At 36.7% G+C, this 17953-nt stretch overlaps 3 protein-coding genes across 3 annotated transcripts; all 3 read right to left on the bottom strand.

Moving 5' to 3' along the window:
* Nucleotides 1-4515: 4515 nt before the first annotated feature.
* On the bottom strand, nt 4516-5096 carry LOC114733487 (peptidyl-prolyl cis-trans isomerase 1). The gene has a single exon (XM_028920955.1). The coding sequence runs from the start codon at nt 5050-5052 to the stop codon at nt 4534-4536; it is 519 nt and encodes a 172-aa protein (XP_028776788.1). The 5' UTR covers nt 5053-5096; the 3' UTR covers nt 4516-4533.
* Nucleotides 5097-6461: 1365 nt separating this feature from the next.
* LOC114733486 (uncharacterized) lies at nt 6462-8287 on the bottom strand. The gene is made up of 3 exons (XM_028920954.1): nt 7435-8287; nt 6981-7185; nt 6462-6825 (listed from the first exon to the last, which is right to left on the bottom strand). The coding sequence occupies exons 1-3, from the start codon at nt 8191-8193 to the stop codon at nt 6728-6730; spliced, it is 1062 nt and encodes a 353-aa protein (XP_028776787.1). The 5' UTR covers nt 8194-8287; the 3' UTR covers nt 6462-6727.
* LOC114733485 (uncharacterized) lies at nt 8195-17695 on the bottom strand (the record flags this gene model as incomplete). Its single annotated transcript, XM_028920953.1, has 12 exons — nt 8195-8199; nt 8292-8961; nt 9579-9963; nt 10321-10379; nt 10598-10705; nt 11064-11532; nt 11729-11880; nt 13880-13990; nt 14100-14207; nt 14712-14822; nt 17205-17353; nt 17607-17695. Coding segments are annotated over 12 exons (2416 nt in total), but the record flags the coding sequence as incomplete, so codon positions are not given.
* Nucleotides 17696-17953: the final 258 nt, after the last annotated feature.

Raw genomic sequence — 17953 nt, 5'->3', positions numbered from 1 at the left:
TACTATTTGCTATGTTGCATTTTTTAATTAGTGATGATATGTCATGATATGAGTATTTTGAATCAAGAATAAAATATTCTGACTGTCTTTTCAGTTTACATCAATTATATAGATCTTCCTTCTATTTTAAAAACATACAGTTCAATTCAATTAGTTAACACTATTAGTAAGAGTATTCTAAAAAAATTATAAAAATATTATTTTTAATTGAAATTTTTATTGAAATAAAATTTATTTACTATTTTACTTCTGATTCTAATAAATTCTTAAATTATATTTTTCTAGTTACATCAATTTCATTTAGTTAAGACAAACATAAAAGATTTGATTAAAACTTTAACTAATTTTTTTAATAAATATATATAACTAAATATGTTTATAAATCTTTGCAATAAAGAAGTGTTTGAAAGTTTTGAATTATAAATTTAAATAATTTATAAAATCTTTTAAACTTATACCATTTAAATTGTATGATAAATAAAAACTATGAATTTGAAATATGTTTTTACAATTTAAAAGAAATCAAAGTAAATAATTTCTAATGACTGTGATAAACTAGAAAAAAAATTAATATACATCTTATACTCATTTTACAATTAGTTTTAATATCATTATATAATTATCAACATTTTTCTCCCATTATTTAGTAATCATTTGGTCGTTCAAATTATTAATAAATCATTATACTAATCATTTTATTTTCATTTATTAGGTGAGAAGTTGTTCAGTAGGAGATGAAGTTCTGAAATCATTCATCATAAGAATGATTTTTGAAGTTGTTTACTAGAAAAAATGATTTTCAGTCAGTTCACGAACATCGATGATTGGTTCTGAAGAAATCGTTTACTAAAAAAACGAATTTAAAAATTGTTCACCTAAAGAATGATTTTAAATATAACATATTAGTAAATATTTTTAAAAATACAGTATTTTAGTATATGATTTTATTATTTGTAGCATTTCGGTAAAAAAGTCATGAAGAACCCCTCGGTTCTTGCTGCCTTCGGCACCTAGTTCCCTTGTCTGCGTTGAAGACAATGAAGATTCTTTAACCTTAAATTAAAACGCAGCGTTCGACTCTTTTTTTTTTTTTTTGTTTAATAAATATGAGGTTCTCCTTTATGATTTTTCCAATCTCCACTAAAATGTCCTGCAATGCTATATAAACACATTGCAATACCATATATCTAAATAATTATCAAAATAATGATATTTTTACCCATCTTCTTATTAACTCATGCATTAATTTTTAATAAATATTTATTCATCAATAATGCAATTTAAAAACTAATACACGCATTAAAAAAAGCTCAAAAATGCATGAATTAGTATATAAATATTTGAACACATCAAATAGGTGATGACACATCCCAAAATCCCCATCATAAGGGAGACAAAATACAGAAAGCCAACTAAAAAAATTACAAAATTCAAGCATGGCAGAACGATCTAAAGGCAAATTTACCTGATGAGCGTGCCAAGGGCAGTAACCAAAACAGCTGAAGCATAGATAGTAGCCACCGTGTTTGCATCCTCCCCAACAATCTCCAAACATCATTTCAAGATTCACCGAGTTTCATTTCATGTATTATAAAGAAGAGAAGGCAGCAAAATCCTATAAACTTGTAGGCATGATTACTCGACATGGTGTTTCAAGTAGAAAAGGATAACGACTGCCGACTTCTACAAATTTCAAATAGATGTCGAACACGATTGAAAAATGCATATCACCTGAAATGAAATATATGCCATAGCTGAGCCAAGAATCAAGGACTATGGAATCTGATACATAAGGCACTGTGCCAAAAGCGAAGAAGACTATATCCCACGCCACACCAAATGCTTGAGGGAAGGGAAACCTCACTGTGGCATGGAATACCTCAAGGTGATGAACCTAGCTGACAAGACGATAAATCTAGGTGATAATGAATCCAGACAAAATGAAATGAACCCAGTGGATGAATAGAGAAAGTGAGGTGAGGGAAACTCCCTGATCCTAATATACTTACAGGGAGGACCTCTCTACAGATTACAAGGCCTAACTGCAACAGTTACAATCACGATTAACTATGCAGTCCAATCTCTAACAACCGAAACACGAGCTAGTTAATATACTAACCGTTGGAAATGCATTAAGAACAACAAATCAACAATATATCGACGAAGGAACTCAAAGGCTCAATTCAATTCAGTTCAGACTTTGGCATGAAGAGCGGAGGTTTCATAAATGTTCTCTCATGACGCAGGGTTTTGTCCGGATAACGTTATAATGTTTCAAAATTCACACAAAACACGGCTTCCAATAGTTTTTGTGCGTGTGTGTGTGTATCGATGTCATAAGAAAACAGTTCAAGGCGTCGAACTAATGTATACAGACGCTAGTTTGTCTTATATTTTAGACCTGGAGATACCATATTTTAACCACTGAAGTAACATAACAAGTCATAACAATAATGAAGACGCCGATTTCCCTGCGGTCTGGTTTGCCGCCAAACAAAATCGAATTCCCGCCTGAAAGAAAGTCAGGGGCCACACACCCCCCGGGGGGGGGGGGTATGTGTAATATGAGCCTGTTCTCAAATGCGAGTTCCATCGCGGCTTTATCAGATACGGGGCCCTCGGCAGGTTCGAGTTCAACTGGAGCCCATTTAAATGTTGGGCCGACCCGCTTATCTAGTAGGCTAAGCCCAGTCTATTTCATGGGTAACCATTACATAGGCTCGCCTTCATCATATAACTTCACTCGGTTTTTAATTTAATTTATTTGCCGGAGCCTCCACGCTTCCTGCTCCGTTACTTCTTATTCTATACAGACTTTAGACTTTGGATGCGCAATTTGACTCTTTTTTCGTCAGCTTGTGTTTGTATGCAAGCGGAAACGGATAATATTGTTTTTGTCCTTGAAGAAAGTTGCTTGTTTTTGGCAGTCCAATCTATTCTGGCTGAATTTCTACCACAAACAATATTCATTCTTTCTTGTACCAACCCAAAAAAAAGAAAAAGTCCACTCTTTCTCTTCAGATGTGAATTAACTGGGAATTAGAAATATATGCCATTTTTGCAGCAAGTGCTCAAGTTAACTGCTTTTTTTAGTTTATGATGTGAAAAAAGCGTTTCAGTGAGTTGGAACTTTTCCCGTTATAAGCGAATAAGAATATTTCTCCCAAAATAATCTTTTATTTTTTAAAACAATATTTTCGAGAAATTGTTTGGCCCAACATCGAATTTTGGATAACGGTGGGATCTTTTTCATAATTTGAAAATTGAAAATCCCAGCTTATCAGCGGTGGTGGGACGCCACATTAACCCAAACTATGTTAAGTGAGAAATACTGATTGAATCGGTGCGCGCCGTCCCAGATATTTTCCGTGCTCCGGCCGTAATTGTGGAATCACACTTCCAAGTTTTGTTATACACTGTCCCATGCGTGTCCCCACCGTCGGCCTCGGTTCCTCATCTATTTTGCTCATGCAACTTTAAGTGCCCCGAAAACAATTAAAAGCTATGATTGCCCATGCGCTAAATAGAATGTCCAGAACTTCAAGAAAGAATGAAAGGAAAGAAAGAGAAGAGAGGGCCCCCCCGGGGGGGCAGGGTACACACCTATCAAAAGAAGTGAAAGCAATCTCATCCCCACACAAAATATCAAAGTTATGATGGCCAATAAGCTAAATCTCAGGAAGGGATGAGAGATGTCAGATGAGGAAGGGGGAAAATCGACTTGAAAAACTTAACAAAGTGAAAGGAAGATGGTCCGATACTGAATCACTTGGACAATAAAGAGGATGGAGCACTTTCCAGTTTTATACGAGTCAGATTTCTTATGTTTGAAAAAACAAACTAGAAATAAATCTAGAATTAAGAAAAAAGAATCTCAAATGCTATAATTAGTTTTCAGCCATAGTGATTGCAACAAGATGGAGGCTTTCAAGTAAAATGGAGGATAGGGTAAAGGTTGAGATTGGCATCACGCTAATCCATTCATCCAGCTAGCTCAGATTGTGAGATTCGCGTTGGGGCTTTAAGTTCAGTAATCAAGCGCCAATACCCGACACATTTTCTAGCAATGAACAATCACAAGAAATTCAGTCCCTTTTCTGCGGAGCCCAAAGTATGTCTATCTAATTCCCTTAACCCTCACCAACAATTTTGTTGCTGTTTTCACAGGAGCCCCTGCCCGTGTACTAGAGCCTCTTTTTTTTTTTTAATCCATTTCATAAGAGACTCTTAACAAACATAATGGCACGCCCATAAACTAAACTTGTAGATCGAAGATTATATATGGTCAATAATTCTACTTTTATTCCGGGTAGGCAGCTCATTTATATCATCATCACATACTAACTTTTACGAAAAAGAGTAAAAAGTTTCATATGATCCAGAGCACCTTCATCATAAGCACAACCCCAATTCCTAAGACACTAGTAAACCGAGAGTTCAAGATAAATAAAAGCTCGAGACAGCGACAAGAAGACACAGCATAAAGGTTCAGGTTTCCAGATCAGAGCCACCACAAAGCAAGGCCGCAGCAGTCTAAGAGAGTTGACCGCAGTCAGCAATCACCACCGGCCTGGCGGTCCTGCCAGAGCTAGATCCGACCTTCTCGATGTCCTTCACCACATTCATGCCCTCCACGACTTGGCCGAACACCACGTGCTTGCCGTCGAGCCACTCGGTCTTGGCAGTGCAGATGAAGAACTGAGATCCGTTGGTTCCCGGCCCAGCATTAGCCATGGAGAGGATACCAGGACCGGTGTGCTTCTTGATGAAGTTCTCATCAGCGAACTTGGCACCGTAAATCGACTCGCCACCGGTGCCATTTCCAGCGGTGAAATCACCTCCCTGGCACATGAAGCTGGGGATCACCCGGTGGAAGGCGGAGCCCTTGTAGTGAAGCGGCTTGCCGCTGCGACCGACTCCCTTCTCGCCGGTGCAGAGAGCGCGGAAGTTCTCGGCGGTCCTGGGGGTGGTGTCGGCGAAAAGCTCCATGACAATCCGGCCAGCCGGTTGACCGCCGATGGTCATATCGAAAAAGACCTTAGGGTTTACCATTGCTGCGAGAAAAGGGCGAAAAACTCAGACTGATCAAAAGAGGAGATGAGGACAGGTTAGGGATTTAGAAGTGACGAGTAAGCTTATATAGAGGGCGCGTGGATCTAATATCTTTGAACTAGCCGTTCGATTGGGGCACGTGGCAGGATTATGAGCCGGGTGCATTAACCGTGGTTAAGTTCGGATGTGACCACGGTTGGTGGAGGATCCAAGGAAGGTTATGTGCTCTATTTATTTATTTACTTATTTTTGGGGCAATCATCTTCGAATGAGTACGAACGCTCTCACGAAAGTCTTAACAAACGACGCCACTTCTTTTATCTACTTTTTTTCCCCCTAGCAGCAAGAATATTAGTGGTACTACCTTATATGTTTAATATAAAAATTAATTTTACATTTAATTTGATTTTAAATATAATATTTTAATAATTTTACTACTTGTATTTACTTATTTTTTTTAAGATAATTTTTATAGTTGTTACACATGTTAATGTTTTATCAAATGATAATTTTAATTAATATACATAATTAATAAAGATATTGTATAAAAAATAACACTTATTTATTATTAATAACTAAATAAACTAAATTTTTAAATTTATTTAAATTAGTTAACTAATTATTATATGAAGCACGCCTATAAGATAACTTCGTGTTCAAAAATCAAAAGCGTCAGCTAAATTGTTCAGTGAGGGAGCCCTCACCTCATCTGCCTGACTGCTAACAGTGATAAATTTGTGGGCCCATCTTCACAAGATCTAAACTAAGGGGCGTAGGACCTTACAAACGGTAACATTGTCAGGTCCATGGGTTGACCACCATGAAACTGTTTCTTTTTTTTTTTTTTTTGGGGAAACGGCTAACTGCATCAATAAACCCAAAAAATAGAACACAGATAAAATTCTAAATTTTAATTAACAGATTTCATCATCTCACTTTTTCCCTTCTAGTGCGCTGCGGCACCCTGCAGCAGAGATGATACCAAGGTATGCATTTTCTGAAAAAGCACATCAATAATCAATAAAATATTCGAAAAAGATAATACCTTGCTGACACTTATAAGTACTTTATTTTATAAGCATCTTGTATTAACCATTTATAAGTTCAAATTCGATTATAGTTTATATATAAAGTGTACGGATAACTCAACTCATTCATTTATTGCGTACACGTGGTTGACATTGGAAAAATTTCCCGTGCTGAAAATACTACCCCGATTTCCATCTTAAAATGTGACATCTTTAGTCCAAGCAGGGCTTTTTGGTAACATCGTATGTAATGCAATCTGGAAAGCTAATAAAATTAAGCATACAAGGTGCTGGCGGTCGTTTTCGGGCTATTAATATTTAACTTTGGAAAGGATCCTTCTAATATGGATTCATCCACCGAAAAAAAAGAGGGGGGGGGGGTAGAAAAGGAATTTACTTTCCTGACAATCATGCAACGCACTACTTACAGAATTAGACCCCACCATCCACTGATGAGCTATGACCATCTTTTTCTCAAATAAAAAAAAAATCTACGCCGAATGGGAAGAATCAGAAAAAGAATGGTGTGGAAAAAGGCAAAATTATAATATGAACAAGCAGAACGTCCCCGGCTAGCTACATTCTAACTGGCACTACGCCGTTAAATAATTATGCACATTTCCTTCTCACTTTCGTCTACAGATATATCATAAACCCTCGGATTGCAGCATTCCGGGATAGATAATTGATACCATTTGTTTTAAGGACTTTTTAGAAGCTTTCAGAAACGCATGCTCCTCCATTGCTGCACAAAGCATCAATAAATGTTTAGCAATTTTTAGGAAGAAAAGGAAGAAATATTAAATCACCGAAAAAAAAGAGAGAAATATTAAGAATGTAATACAAAATGACAGAAAAGTTCAACCATTAAACTGGCCGACAAAAGAAAGGGCATATTACCACCAAATAAAGTTTTAATTTCCTTTGAAAAATCATCCAGACGCCCTAATACCGGTCTTATGCCACATATCTGCAGGACACAAAGCTCCAACTGCAAGGCCATTTCAATTATCTGCAACAATAAGTAACAAAGGTCCTGAATTTGAGGAGAAACCCTTGGTTTGTTCGCCTCACATAACTCTCTAACAATCGCAATAGCTTGATCCTGCAGCAAAAGAAAATAAGCTCAAAGTCTATTCCTCTCTCCATCGGCCTTCTACAATCACAATTAAAATGGAACTGCTGACAAATGAAAAGCGACGTCAGCACAACTGCAATTTCTGGCCATATATAACTCCACATTATTCATTTATGTATTTTGAGTGGTATTTATTTATTATTTATTTTTGTTATAACATTCTTTTGCATTCGATAACTGAATGAGAACATAACATGCCCGTAAATTTTACCATACCTGCAATCCGTGCAAGATTTCGGGCATCGGAAGCTCAGGAAAATGTGCAAGATCAACAAATCCAACCTCCTCAGCCCTTTTAACAGCACCCTCAGCTTGTAAGCTGAGAAACTTTAAAAGGAGACAAACAATTCTATATATTTGCACAGCAACAGTGTCAGAAAAGCATGTTTTTGGAAACAGATCTGTAGCTTTAGTTGCTTGACCATAGATGGTCAAAGCAGTTGAGAAAGGAGTGGTGTTCAGTTTTGACACGCAGCATTGTGGAGAAAGGGCAAACCATCCATTTTTACTGTTGATATACGAAGGTTTTGAGCAACTGTCAAATTCCTCTTTAAGAGTTGGCTGACATAAAAGTGTGGCACTCCTGTTTGATAAATCACCAAGGCGTTGAGTGCCCCTGCTAATAAAGGCCAAGAGATGGATACATCTCTCTCTAAGCTGTCTATCCGCTTCATTGATTGCCTTAGTCCATGAATTCCAATGTTTTGCTAATTCACACATGAGCATCAAAGTATGTTCTGTCTCCTTAAGATTAGCAAGAGACATCCATGACCTCTGTGGCCGAGGTCTTTTCTTGTCACGTTGATCTGAAGGGAGGTCTGGAGCATTTAGAGAACCAAAAATAAGATAAGCATTCTCCTGGAAAAAATAAGGTATTACGCTATCAACAATAGCTGGGCAAGAAGAACTGTCTTCCAAGGATTGAACCATAGCTGTGACCACAGCTAATCCGAGTCCCCAAATGTCTACAGGCATTTCAAACTTTTGGTGTAAGCCACCCACATTTTCGCTATGACTCCTTGAGGACGCCTCATCACATTCAGTAAACAACACTCTCAGAGATGACAAGAAACCAGCAGCATAAAGCATCTCAGCACCTCCTTTTACACGTGCAAGTGTCAAAAGAAACTTCAATATTATTGGGATGGAAGAGGACGTTTTATCTTGAAGTTTTAGCATGAGATGTTGAAGCTGCAGATGACTCTTTATGACAGGTAACCAAGTCTCAGGCATCAAAAAATTCCTTAATATCAGGTCCATAACTGACAGAGACAGCATACAATGTTCAGAAGCAGCAACACATTTGCAAAGAATGGGAAGTAGCCCAACGATTGCAATTGAAATTTTAGAAAACCCCTCCCCGGACTTCTCATCTATCGTCCCACCCAAACGAGAACTGAGGCAGTTGGAATCTAGTACTAAAAGCAGCAATGTGAGTAATAGCTTCATTATCACACTGGCCTTAGAAGACAACAGCTGAAGTTCACTAAACAGTTTAAGACCTGAACCAGAACATTTGAGAACAAGCAGGGAAACACCAAAGGAGAGACTTTTGCAGACAGTTCTGGTCAACTGGAGAAGCAGCTCTGCTTGAGACGCAAGAAAATTGAGTGTATCTTCAGATACATCAAGAACGGGTGCTAACTTTTCAATTGTAGCGTGAAAAGATTGGCATATATTATCTATGCATGTGAAAATGATTTGATCAGGAATCTCCTCTCTCATAGATTTTCTCCCTAGTGCCTGCAAAATCATGAGAAAAATAATGTTGAACAGAGACCTCAAAACACCACAGGGTAAAGAGGTGCAAATTCATTGAAAATGATTTATGCAAACAACAAAAATTGCAGTTATTCTAGATATTCAAGGTAAGTGCATGGGCATGAAAACTAGAATCATTATAGCTTGGATACAATTGCACTCCTTACAAAATGTCACTTTGGACAGAAGTGCCCAAATTTTCCATTTCAAACTGGTACTGAGGACTTCTATCTATCACAGGTTGATCAATCCGGCTATTCCAAAGAGAAATTAAATTATCATCAGTACCATATATTCTAGCTACGACCTTGACATTTTAGTTGCAGTGCGATAGGAGAAGTTTCGAATCATTATGCATTTTTTTCCCTTGTTGATAACAAGATCCGAGTTTCCTGTATGCAAAAATTCATAGATTTATGCAGATGTAGAAACCAACTGCAGGAGCGAAACTACCAATCTCCTTGAGAGAGAAAATTTAACGCCCCAGGCATCCCAGCAAACCATTGACATTTCAATACTAATAGGTTACTACTTTTTGAGTTGAGACTTCCTAAAATCAGAAAGCACAATAAAAGGCAATTGAAGTTTCGAAATCTCACATCATCATGGTAGACAGTCAAGACAGAAATCAATGCTTTAAATGCGGAAAGCTTTGAACTTGAAGCCAACATAAATGAGTTTGCTTCCTGCAGCCAGTGCAACATGATTTCTGCAATCTCCTTAGATGCCTTCCACTCGGAACAATCCCACACGTCTAATCCTATATCAGCTCGCAAGCGTACAAGGTCAAATAAGTATAAATTCTTGGTAGTTGCACTAAGGTCACCATTGAGATTGTTTTGATAGGTTTCCAAAATATTTGATTCAACCAGATACTGAGACAACTCTTTAAATGGTCCCGTGCTGACTTTTCTACCCTCGAGCTCTCCTTGGAGATGATAATACAGATCACTGAGTATCAATTTCTTTAATTTCTTCCCTTCACTGTCATAATTTAAAATGAAAAAGGACAAAGCATGATTACTGAACGCTGCAAAGGAAAATACATCTTCTATGGGAAAATTCACCATAAGAATTATACTGTAGAGCAACAAAATATCACTATAGACTCAGACACAATATCTTGATTTCATTCAGAAAATAATTCTCAATATCCTCTTTAATTTATAGTATAAATGTACACTGAGTATCCATAAGTGGAAAAAACACATCCACTTATGTGCAAAACATAAAAGAATATATTGCACAGAATTAGCTAACACATCATTCTCAGCATGTAAATGATACAGGCAGCCTTTCCAGTCCTCCTTCACAAAAGCAGAAAAATTGTACACACTTAACCTGTAGCCACGCTGTGAATACTGGCAGAGTAATTCAGAAAAAGCAGGATGCATGCACAACTGCAAAAAAGAAACAAAACTACATATCAGCAATGAAAACTTTAGCTTAGAACAAATTTATGAACATGTAAATCAGAAAAATTATAACATTAAAGATTTTAACATTTTGATTCTTGAAACAGACTATATGAAAAGATTTTCCAGACACATAGAATGCATGATACCAAAGTAAAGAAGAACAATAGACTCTAAGAAACCAGAAAAGTTGAAAGTTGGACCTTTGTTAACATTGTATGAAACTTCTGCTGCAATGACACTGATAAACTTCCAGAATCACCAGCCACTAGTTTTTCCATCACGTGGACAGAGAATAAACTGATGGCAACCTAAAAATTTAAGCACACTTGTATACGTTATAAGATGAATATAAATGAGGAAAAAAGGAAAGAACTAATTTGATGCACAAACGTACAATACAGGATGAATATGAAGGGGGAAGGGAAAGAACTAATACAATGCACATGCATGATTGTCACATATGGTAGAGACTCAACTGCAAGAGCTCTACAAGTCTTCTCTACTTCACAGGCATGCCAATGAAAGAAGAGAATGGAACAGTATCAATGGTTCAAACTCATTATGTTTAAAAGCGTTACAGATAATCTGAGCATCAGTGCTATAAATTAACCTGAACATAAGGCAAAATAGAAATTAATTAAGACCATAAGCAAAAGGAAAACTCACTTTTGCACTATAATATATGTCATCATTATACCCAGAAGTATACGACTTCATTAGTTTCTCCAAAACAGAATCTTTGCACCAGGAAGACCAAATTTCCTTAACATCACAAAAAGCGGGTGCCTTGGATTTTTCTGTTTTTGCACCATCTTGTTCGTTGCCCTGAGATCCAGTTGCATCCTTCACAAGTGATTCTGCATGCAACAACTTTTTCTGCAAGAACAGCTCATATGACATGATTCCAAGTATTGCAGATTGACAAAGGTACGTGTTCGCTAGATTTTGAGCATCCTTCTCTGTCAGATTAACAGGTAGATGAATTGTGCTGCCAGCAACTCTTAAGATTGCATTGGACAAGTACTTCCAGAACTTCTCAGAGCTTCTCAGAGACTCCAGGATATTTAAGTACTGAGAAGCCCCTTGCCACAAGGCAACCATGAAGTTAAGCACACTCAGCAGCATGCGAGGGTGGCTGGAGATAAAGAGTATAACAACATATTTATATACAAATTCAAAAATGCCCTAACGGCAAATATGTATACATACAACCATATATATAGAGAGAGAGATTGTGCTCAGACACATTTGTGTAAAGGATCAGACAATGGAAATTAAAGGCCCAAGGTTGACTAAGCAGCCAAATGAAATTCTTCCCCAGAAAATAGTACCTCTGGATCAGATTATCTGCCCTCACAATATAATCCATAAGTGCATCTATCAGGCCTGAGTCCTTTGAACCCTTCGACTCTCCATCACCAGTAACAATTAACTGACCATCGTCCTTCTCCTCTGGATTAAATATAGCAATAAGAAATGCAGGCTGCATAAGAGAACTTCTAGTCAATTACTAAAAGCCAAACCGAGCGGAACCAGAAAAGTTACTTCTATCTACAGATTCCACTCCACCCCACCCCAACAGGGAAAATGGCATTTAAGGACCTCTAAGAATATTAATTACAATTAAGAACCTAAAATTTTGAAATTCCAAAAAAGAACCACCATCCTCGGTTAAAATTAAAAAGATTTTTAAGTTAACCTTTTTAGCATGTCTTCCACATTTTCAGTACTCATATTTAGCCTTTTTAAATACTTAGTTTTCCAATTTTTTCCAGCAGTTATCTTAAATGTTTTCAACAATCATCTTCGATGTTTTCTGTACTGGAAAAAAAAAAAATCAAAGATAAATGTTGTAAACATGGAAGGAGAGTATTGAAAACGTTTGACTGCTAAAAAAAATTGAAAATCTGGGTACCGAAAATGTTAAGAATGAGTAATGAAAATATGGAAGATGAGTACTAAAAAAATTAACTCAAGAAATTTTAATTCCAACAAAGGATCATGGTCTTAGTTTCAAAATTCAACATCTTAAGGTTTAACTGTAATTTTTTAGAGGGTCCTTAAATGTCATTTTCCCCCTAAAAAGGGAAGATTTTCTGCTACAAAAATTTTAACTCAGTAGCTATAAAGAAGTTGTGGAGAGAAGTAGTTGGAATTCAGTCAAGTGCTAGTTAGAAATACCTTAAAATGATGTTAGGTATATCAGCATATAGGGAGATAAACAGATATAACACCTATGATATGATGCTTAAAAGTGAACCCTCGTGAAAATGACGAGAATTTTGCATTATTATTATCATTTCCTTGGTCACCAAGTGTTTGACAATAGGTGGAGACTTAGCTTGGAGAACCGTTTTTGGTCAAATTACTTTGGAAGACTGTTTAATGCTTGGGAATGTTGACCAAAATTACTTTGGTAAAAATGAGTGTTTTTTCAGATTGTGTCAAGAAGAATTACTTTTGGACATGCAAGTACAAAAGTCAGAAAGGGATGACAGCTGATGGGCTTAAAAATCGTATGGATCCTCTGGTGTTCATGACAGTAAATTTTACTATTAAGTTGAGGATAGAAACACAATTCAGAGTGAAACGTTGGCAAGACAGAGCGGGAGTATATGAGCCCCACATCATACATCTATTGTGGCCAAGGTCTGTTGCTTCCAGAGCAGGAAGTTTGAATAGTTCAAGTTTCACTGAGATGCAATTTGAAAATCCTTGTAGACAAAGCTTTGTTGTGAGCAAAGGTTGAATCAAAAGACTTGCTATGGCTTCCATTGAGTTCTCCATGGATCAACATACCATGTAAGAATCCAAGGGAAAGAATGACTGCATTATTTTATTACTTCACTCAATATGCAATAGAGGTGTCTACATATGTACAAGAGAACGGTAGATGATACCAAGAAAAAGCACGCCATTACACAGAATATTCTTACATAATTTACTGACCGCTCTTACTGTTTTAGCTACTCTTAGAACTAGGAACTTCAGAGAATGCAAACTCCCGAAAATGACCCAACATGGCAAAATAGCATTATTCTCAACTCTACATTCTGCTAGAGTTAAGAAACTTTTACTTCTTGCTCAAGTATTCGGTTGAGACATCTGAGGAAGAGAATCGGTTCCAACATTAGGAAGCCAATTACACAAAAGTATGTTCACAATTAAATTTGACGTCCAAATGGAACTCTGAGGAGTTTATGCAAACAAGATTCAGCCTACACAAGAGAATCTGATATACATGTAGATTACAAGGAATAAATAATACAGTTTTGACATGTTTTTAGATTAACACTAGAAATATTTGGCACATTTCCTATAATTATAGAGAAGCACAAACATAGAGCGTCCATTTTGAAAGTTACTAAAGCAGCTTGCTTACAGCACCAAAAACCGAATATGATCAGTTAAAGTTAACTTGTAATTTCATAATATGAAAAAGTGAAACACGATTCAGTCAATCATATTAAATCATTTCAAACCTGGTGATGTGCTGCAGAAGTCAATAGATCAACTGTTGCAATAAACAGATCTTCATTAGATGCAGACTGCTCCAACAATATGTAGCTCAGAGATAGTCTAAAATCCACGATCTAAGAACCATTTAAGTTATCAAAAATCATAGTTGAAAAACATCAGTTCGATGGCATTTACAATCTAAAATTTAATCAATTTGAAAGGGTCAGACTAAGATCCACAAACCTGATTAGATTCTGGAGCAAAGCATGTGGTTCCATATGAAAATGGTTGAACGGAATCTGCTATAGAAAATAAGAATGAAATAAACCTAGCAGCACCAATTTGGATGGCCTATATAGACAACAGAACAGAACGTGGTTAAGTGACATAACAGTATATCAGGCATTTCCATGTATGCCTTCACCAAAAGGGCATATAAATTTACAGTTAATTTTTGAACTAGAGCAGAATCAACAATGATGTGCAGAACTCAGTATAAGGCACGCCAAAGTACATGTTTATGAAGCAAATGCACAAGCACACATACAACAAGTCAACAACGCCATGTAGAAAAAGAGATATGACATACCAGGCGTCAACAAGAAAAATTAGTAAATTATCTAGCATATGGAACTAATTAGTTTCTTTCACAATAAACACATGGCACAAGTCATAACTGCAAAGTAGACGAGGTCTCTGCAGACTGGTAGAACACACACACAAAAGGGAGGTGTTAGTTACTGTTAAATAACTACACATCAGTACTGCAGCATGTCCATAATCGAGATAAGAGGCACATAAAAAATCATGAAAATGTTCTCATACTCCCAATTTGAGAAAGGGCAGAGTTCATACAGGATCTCGAAAGTATGAAATCAAGGATATAACAGCAGCAACAATGGGGACAGAATTGGTTGTACATGATAGCACTGCCTGGTGAAAAACAGAAATGGTGGATGATGCCTCCTGGAATACACAGAATGTCTATCAGTATTTCCTTTATACGACTTACCAGTGCAGATAACAATGACAACTATGGATCACAATCAAAACTAAAAAGAGCAGTTAACAAATGAGACAAACAATAGTCAAGCACAATACTGCTTTAGTTCACAGCACTGAATTTTTGTAATCTCATGGAGACCTAAGCAAGCATGGGGACCCATCCTCAAAAACCAGCTTGTAAGGTGGAAGAACTATGCTGTTTAAGTAGAAAAAATGTAATTACAGCTACTTAATGTGGGACTCCATCATAGCACCACCACCCTAAAAGAACTGACAGCCTCAACTATACTCTACGGTGCGGACTCCAGTTAACTGGCTGCAAACTCCACATTAAGCTTTTTCGGAGGAGGTTGATCCAGCTTGATACCTATAGATGGAGACCAAAGCAACAATGGGAATTCACCATTGAAACTGGCTTGTAGGAGGACAAAGCCATGCCACATAAGTACCACAAGAATTACTTGTGGCTACTAATGCAGGACCATCATAATCACAGGTAACTAAGACCATCAGGAGAAAAAATATAAAATATACACTTCTACAGCAAATTGTACAATTCATTAGCTGTGAATAGTGTGGCTTATTTTTCGAGACTATGCAATATACAAGGAAACCTATCCAATTCCTCCTCATAAATCTAACATTCAACATTAAAAAGACCTGTGATTTTCCTCTTTACCTCGGAAAATTTGGTCAGCATGACAAGAAGAACATCTAATACAGAACTTATTGCAAATTGTAACCCTTCAATCTCCACTGGATCAAAGAGGCGGCTTGCATGCAATTTCTGTTCAACAAAAGTGCTTTTGTCAATAAGGTCAAGGAATAGGGACATTGTAGCAAGTATCAGGTAACAAGGAAAACAAAAATAATTCGACGTGTCACCTCCAAGGCATTCGTTGTAGTGCAAGCAATTTGGAACAGCGTCTTGTGAATGGATGAATCAGAGAACAACACATCATGAATTATCTCACCTATTTTTCCATGGCGAGCCATCAATATGTTGCATTTTTCATCAATTCAAGCACCTGTTATAATATCCAAAGTAAAAAGTAGTCATAACGGCAGCTTAGGAAACCTCCATCACAATTTTTCCCAGAATCACGTCACACCCGCTTGTAATTTGGGGGATTAAATATCAAGGAAAATTCCAAAAAGACTTTGGGTAAGAATAATTCTAATGACGAAAATGTCAACTACAACCACAGAAAAGAGTCATTAATCATGCCAAGAAAAAATCAACCACTTGTAGTTCACCATTTTCATCATGGTAAGTACACTTATCAAAATAACATTCTCCAGAGAAAAAATTAGCAACAGCAAAAGCACTACAGATTTGATTCAATGTACCACAATCTTCAAAAGCCCAACTCCTTACAGGAGTCGAAGATAACAAGATACAAGCATATGAAAACAAGAGATCTTTCTGATCAACATATATGCCGATAGAAAACCTGTATATTTGGAATCATCTTATCTAAACATGACTTTACTTTGAAATGAGCATTGGATATAAAGCTGAATTTTTATTATTTTAGCTCTTCCCCATATCTTAGCTGGTTTGTTTAGGCTGTTTTTATTTGACTTTTAGGTATTAAATTCCAAGAAGAAAGAAGCCACTAAAATCCAATTTTAACTGAAACTATCCCGTCTCTCATCAAAGGTGAGGTGAAGAACCTTACAACAAAGTGAGGTGAGGAAGAGAAATAATAATAGATTGCACCTTGCAATAAAGAAGGGTGAACAAGGCCTCCGCCTTGCAAAAGAGGAGACAGAAGAAGGCCTGCACCTAACTACAAAGTGACTTAAGGAAGCCAAGAACTGTGCTAGCTGCTAAGAGGGGTGATAGCCAAAAAAAGGCAGACGTTGCACCATGCAACAAATTAATCACTGAAAATTAAGAAGAAAGAATTATGGATCCATAACAAAGTAACCAAGAAGAATTAGGGACCAAAGTTAAGAAAACAAGGAATTTTTTTAAAAACGGAAAAAACACTAAATGGCAAGAAATACGAAAAAATAGCAATGATAGCTTCATGGAAAAGTGGAGATAATGTTTTCTAAACATTATATTACTTTTTCAGAAGCCTTAGTTATTAATTAGAATTTTACATTTTTAGCAGTTATCTCTATCTGAGTCAGTTTGTTGAGGCCATTTTCCCCTTGGCTTTTGAGTAGTTCAGGGCCTAAGTGGGGCGTTTTAGCAGCCTATTACATATGCATGCCAATAGTCAAACTAATCAATGACAAAGTCAATTCTGAATCATTATCAGTCATCTAGGAGGTCAACTAAAGATTAACTAAGAATCAGAAATTGTGACTTCTAGTAGATGCAAGAAATACCTTCAATGTCACTTTCCATCGCACATGCTTCATCTTGTATTTCCAGGATTCATGATTAACCAGAACATACTGCAAAGAGAAAATAATTAACGCCAGGAGACAATCATTCTCCACCCCAGTTTCTACCAGCTGAATGGTAAAGTCCAGAACTGCAAGATTTCGATCACCAAGAATATAGAGAAAAACATCAGAACGCTCAACATAAATGACTAGAAATATAGGAAACAAAGCAAAATCACTGGAAATCTAGGTGGAAAAAATTATGCTCATTTACATGTAGTTCAGCCTTCAGAAGAAAATGCCAAAGCAAAGCAAGCAAGCGAGACAATGTACAATCAGAAATGGATATACAACTAAATAAGAACGTATCAATCAAAGAATGATAAACTCCACTAGCTGTACCTGATATTGCCAACGGGCAGTCATCACTGTTTTGTTCACAGTCAATTAAAAGCATCTTAGCTAGTTTGCCAGAAAGCAGCCATGAACCACTGGAAAGGATATAATAATTAGATGTTATTTGACAATATATAAAATGAGCCACAATAGTAATAAGCCACGATGACACTACATGTCCAGAGTCCAACCCAAAGACAGGACACAGGAAATTCAGGGATGAGGGATTTTAGAAATTCATGAATTATAAGATGGAAGGGAACTCCACCTATGTTGTATAGCCGGTCCCAAGCTCGGATAAAGGAGGAGGGTTGTGTTAGGCCCTCGACAGCCAACGTAAAAACCCGTCGAAT

This window comes from Neltuma alba, unplaced genomic scaffold, assembly GCF_004799145.2.
Source record: "Neltuma alba isolate B1F8T4 unplaced genomic scaffold, ASM479914v2 tig00013007_pilon, whole genome shotgun sequence".
In the NCBI taxonomy this organism is placed as follows: domain Eukaryota; kingdom Viridiplantae; phylum Streptophyta; class Magnoliopsida; order Fabales; family Fabaceae; genus Neltuma; species Neltuma alba.
This window is presented reverse-complemented; position numbering and strand designations above follow the sequence as displayed.

Coding starts and splice junctions, on each gene's coding strand:
- LOC114733486 (XM_028920954.1), bottom strand. CDS start 8,193: ATGCCTGTAGACATTTGGGGACTCGGATTAGCTGTGGTCACAGCTATG. Junction 7,186..7,434: donor AAATCTTGCACGGATTGCAG/GTATGGTAAAAT, acceptor CTTTTGCTGCAG/GATCAAGCTATTGCGATTGT. Junction 6,826..6,980: donor AATTAAAACTTTATTTGGTG/GTAATATGCCCT, acceptor TGCTTTGTGCAG/CAATGGAGGAGCATGCGTTT.
- LOC114733487 (XM_028920955.1), bottom strand. CDS start 5,052: ATGGTAAACCCTAAGGTCTTTTTCGATATGACCATCGGCGGTCAACCG.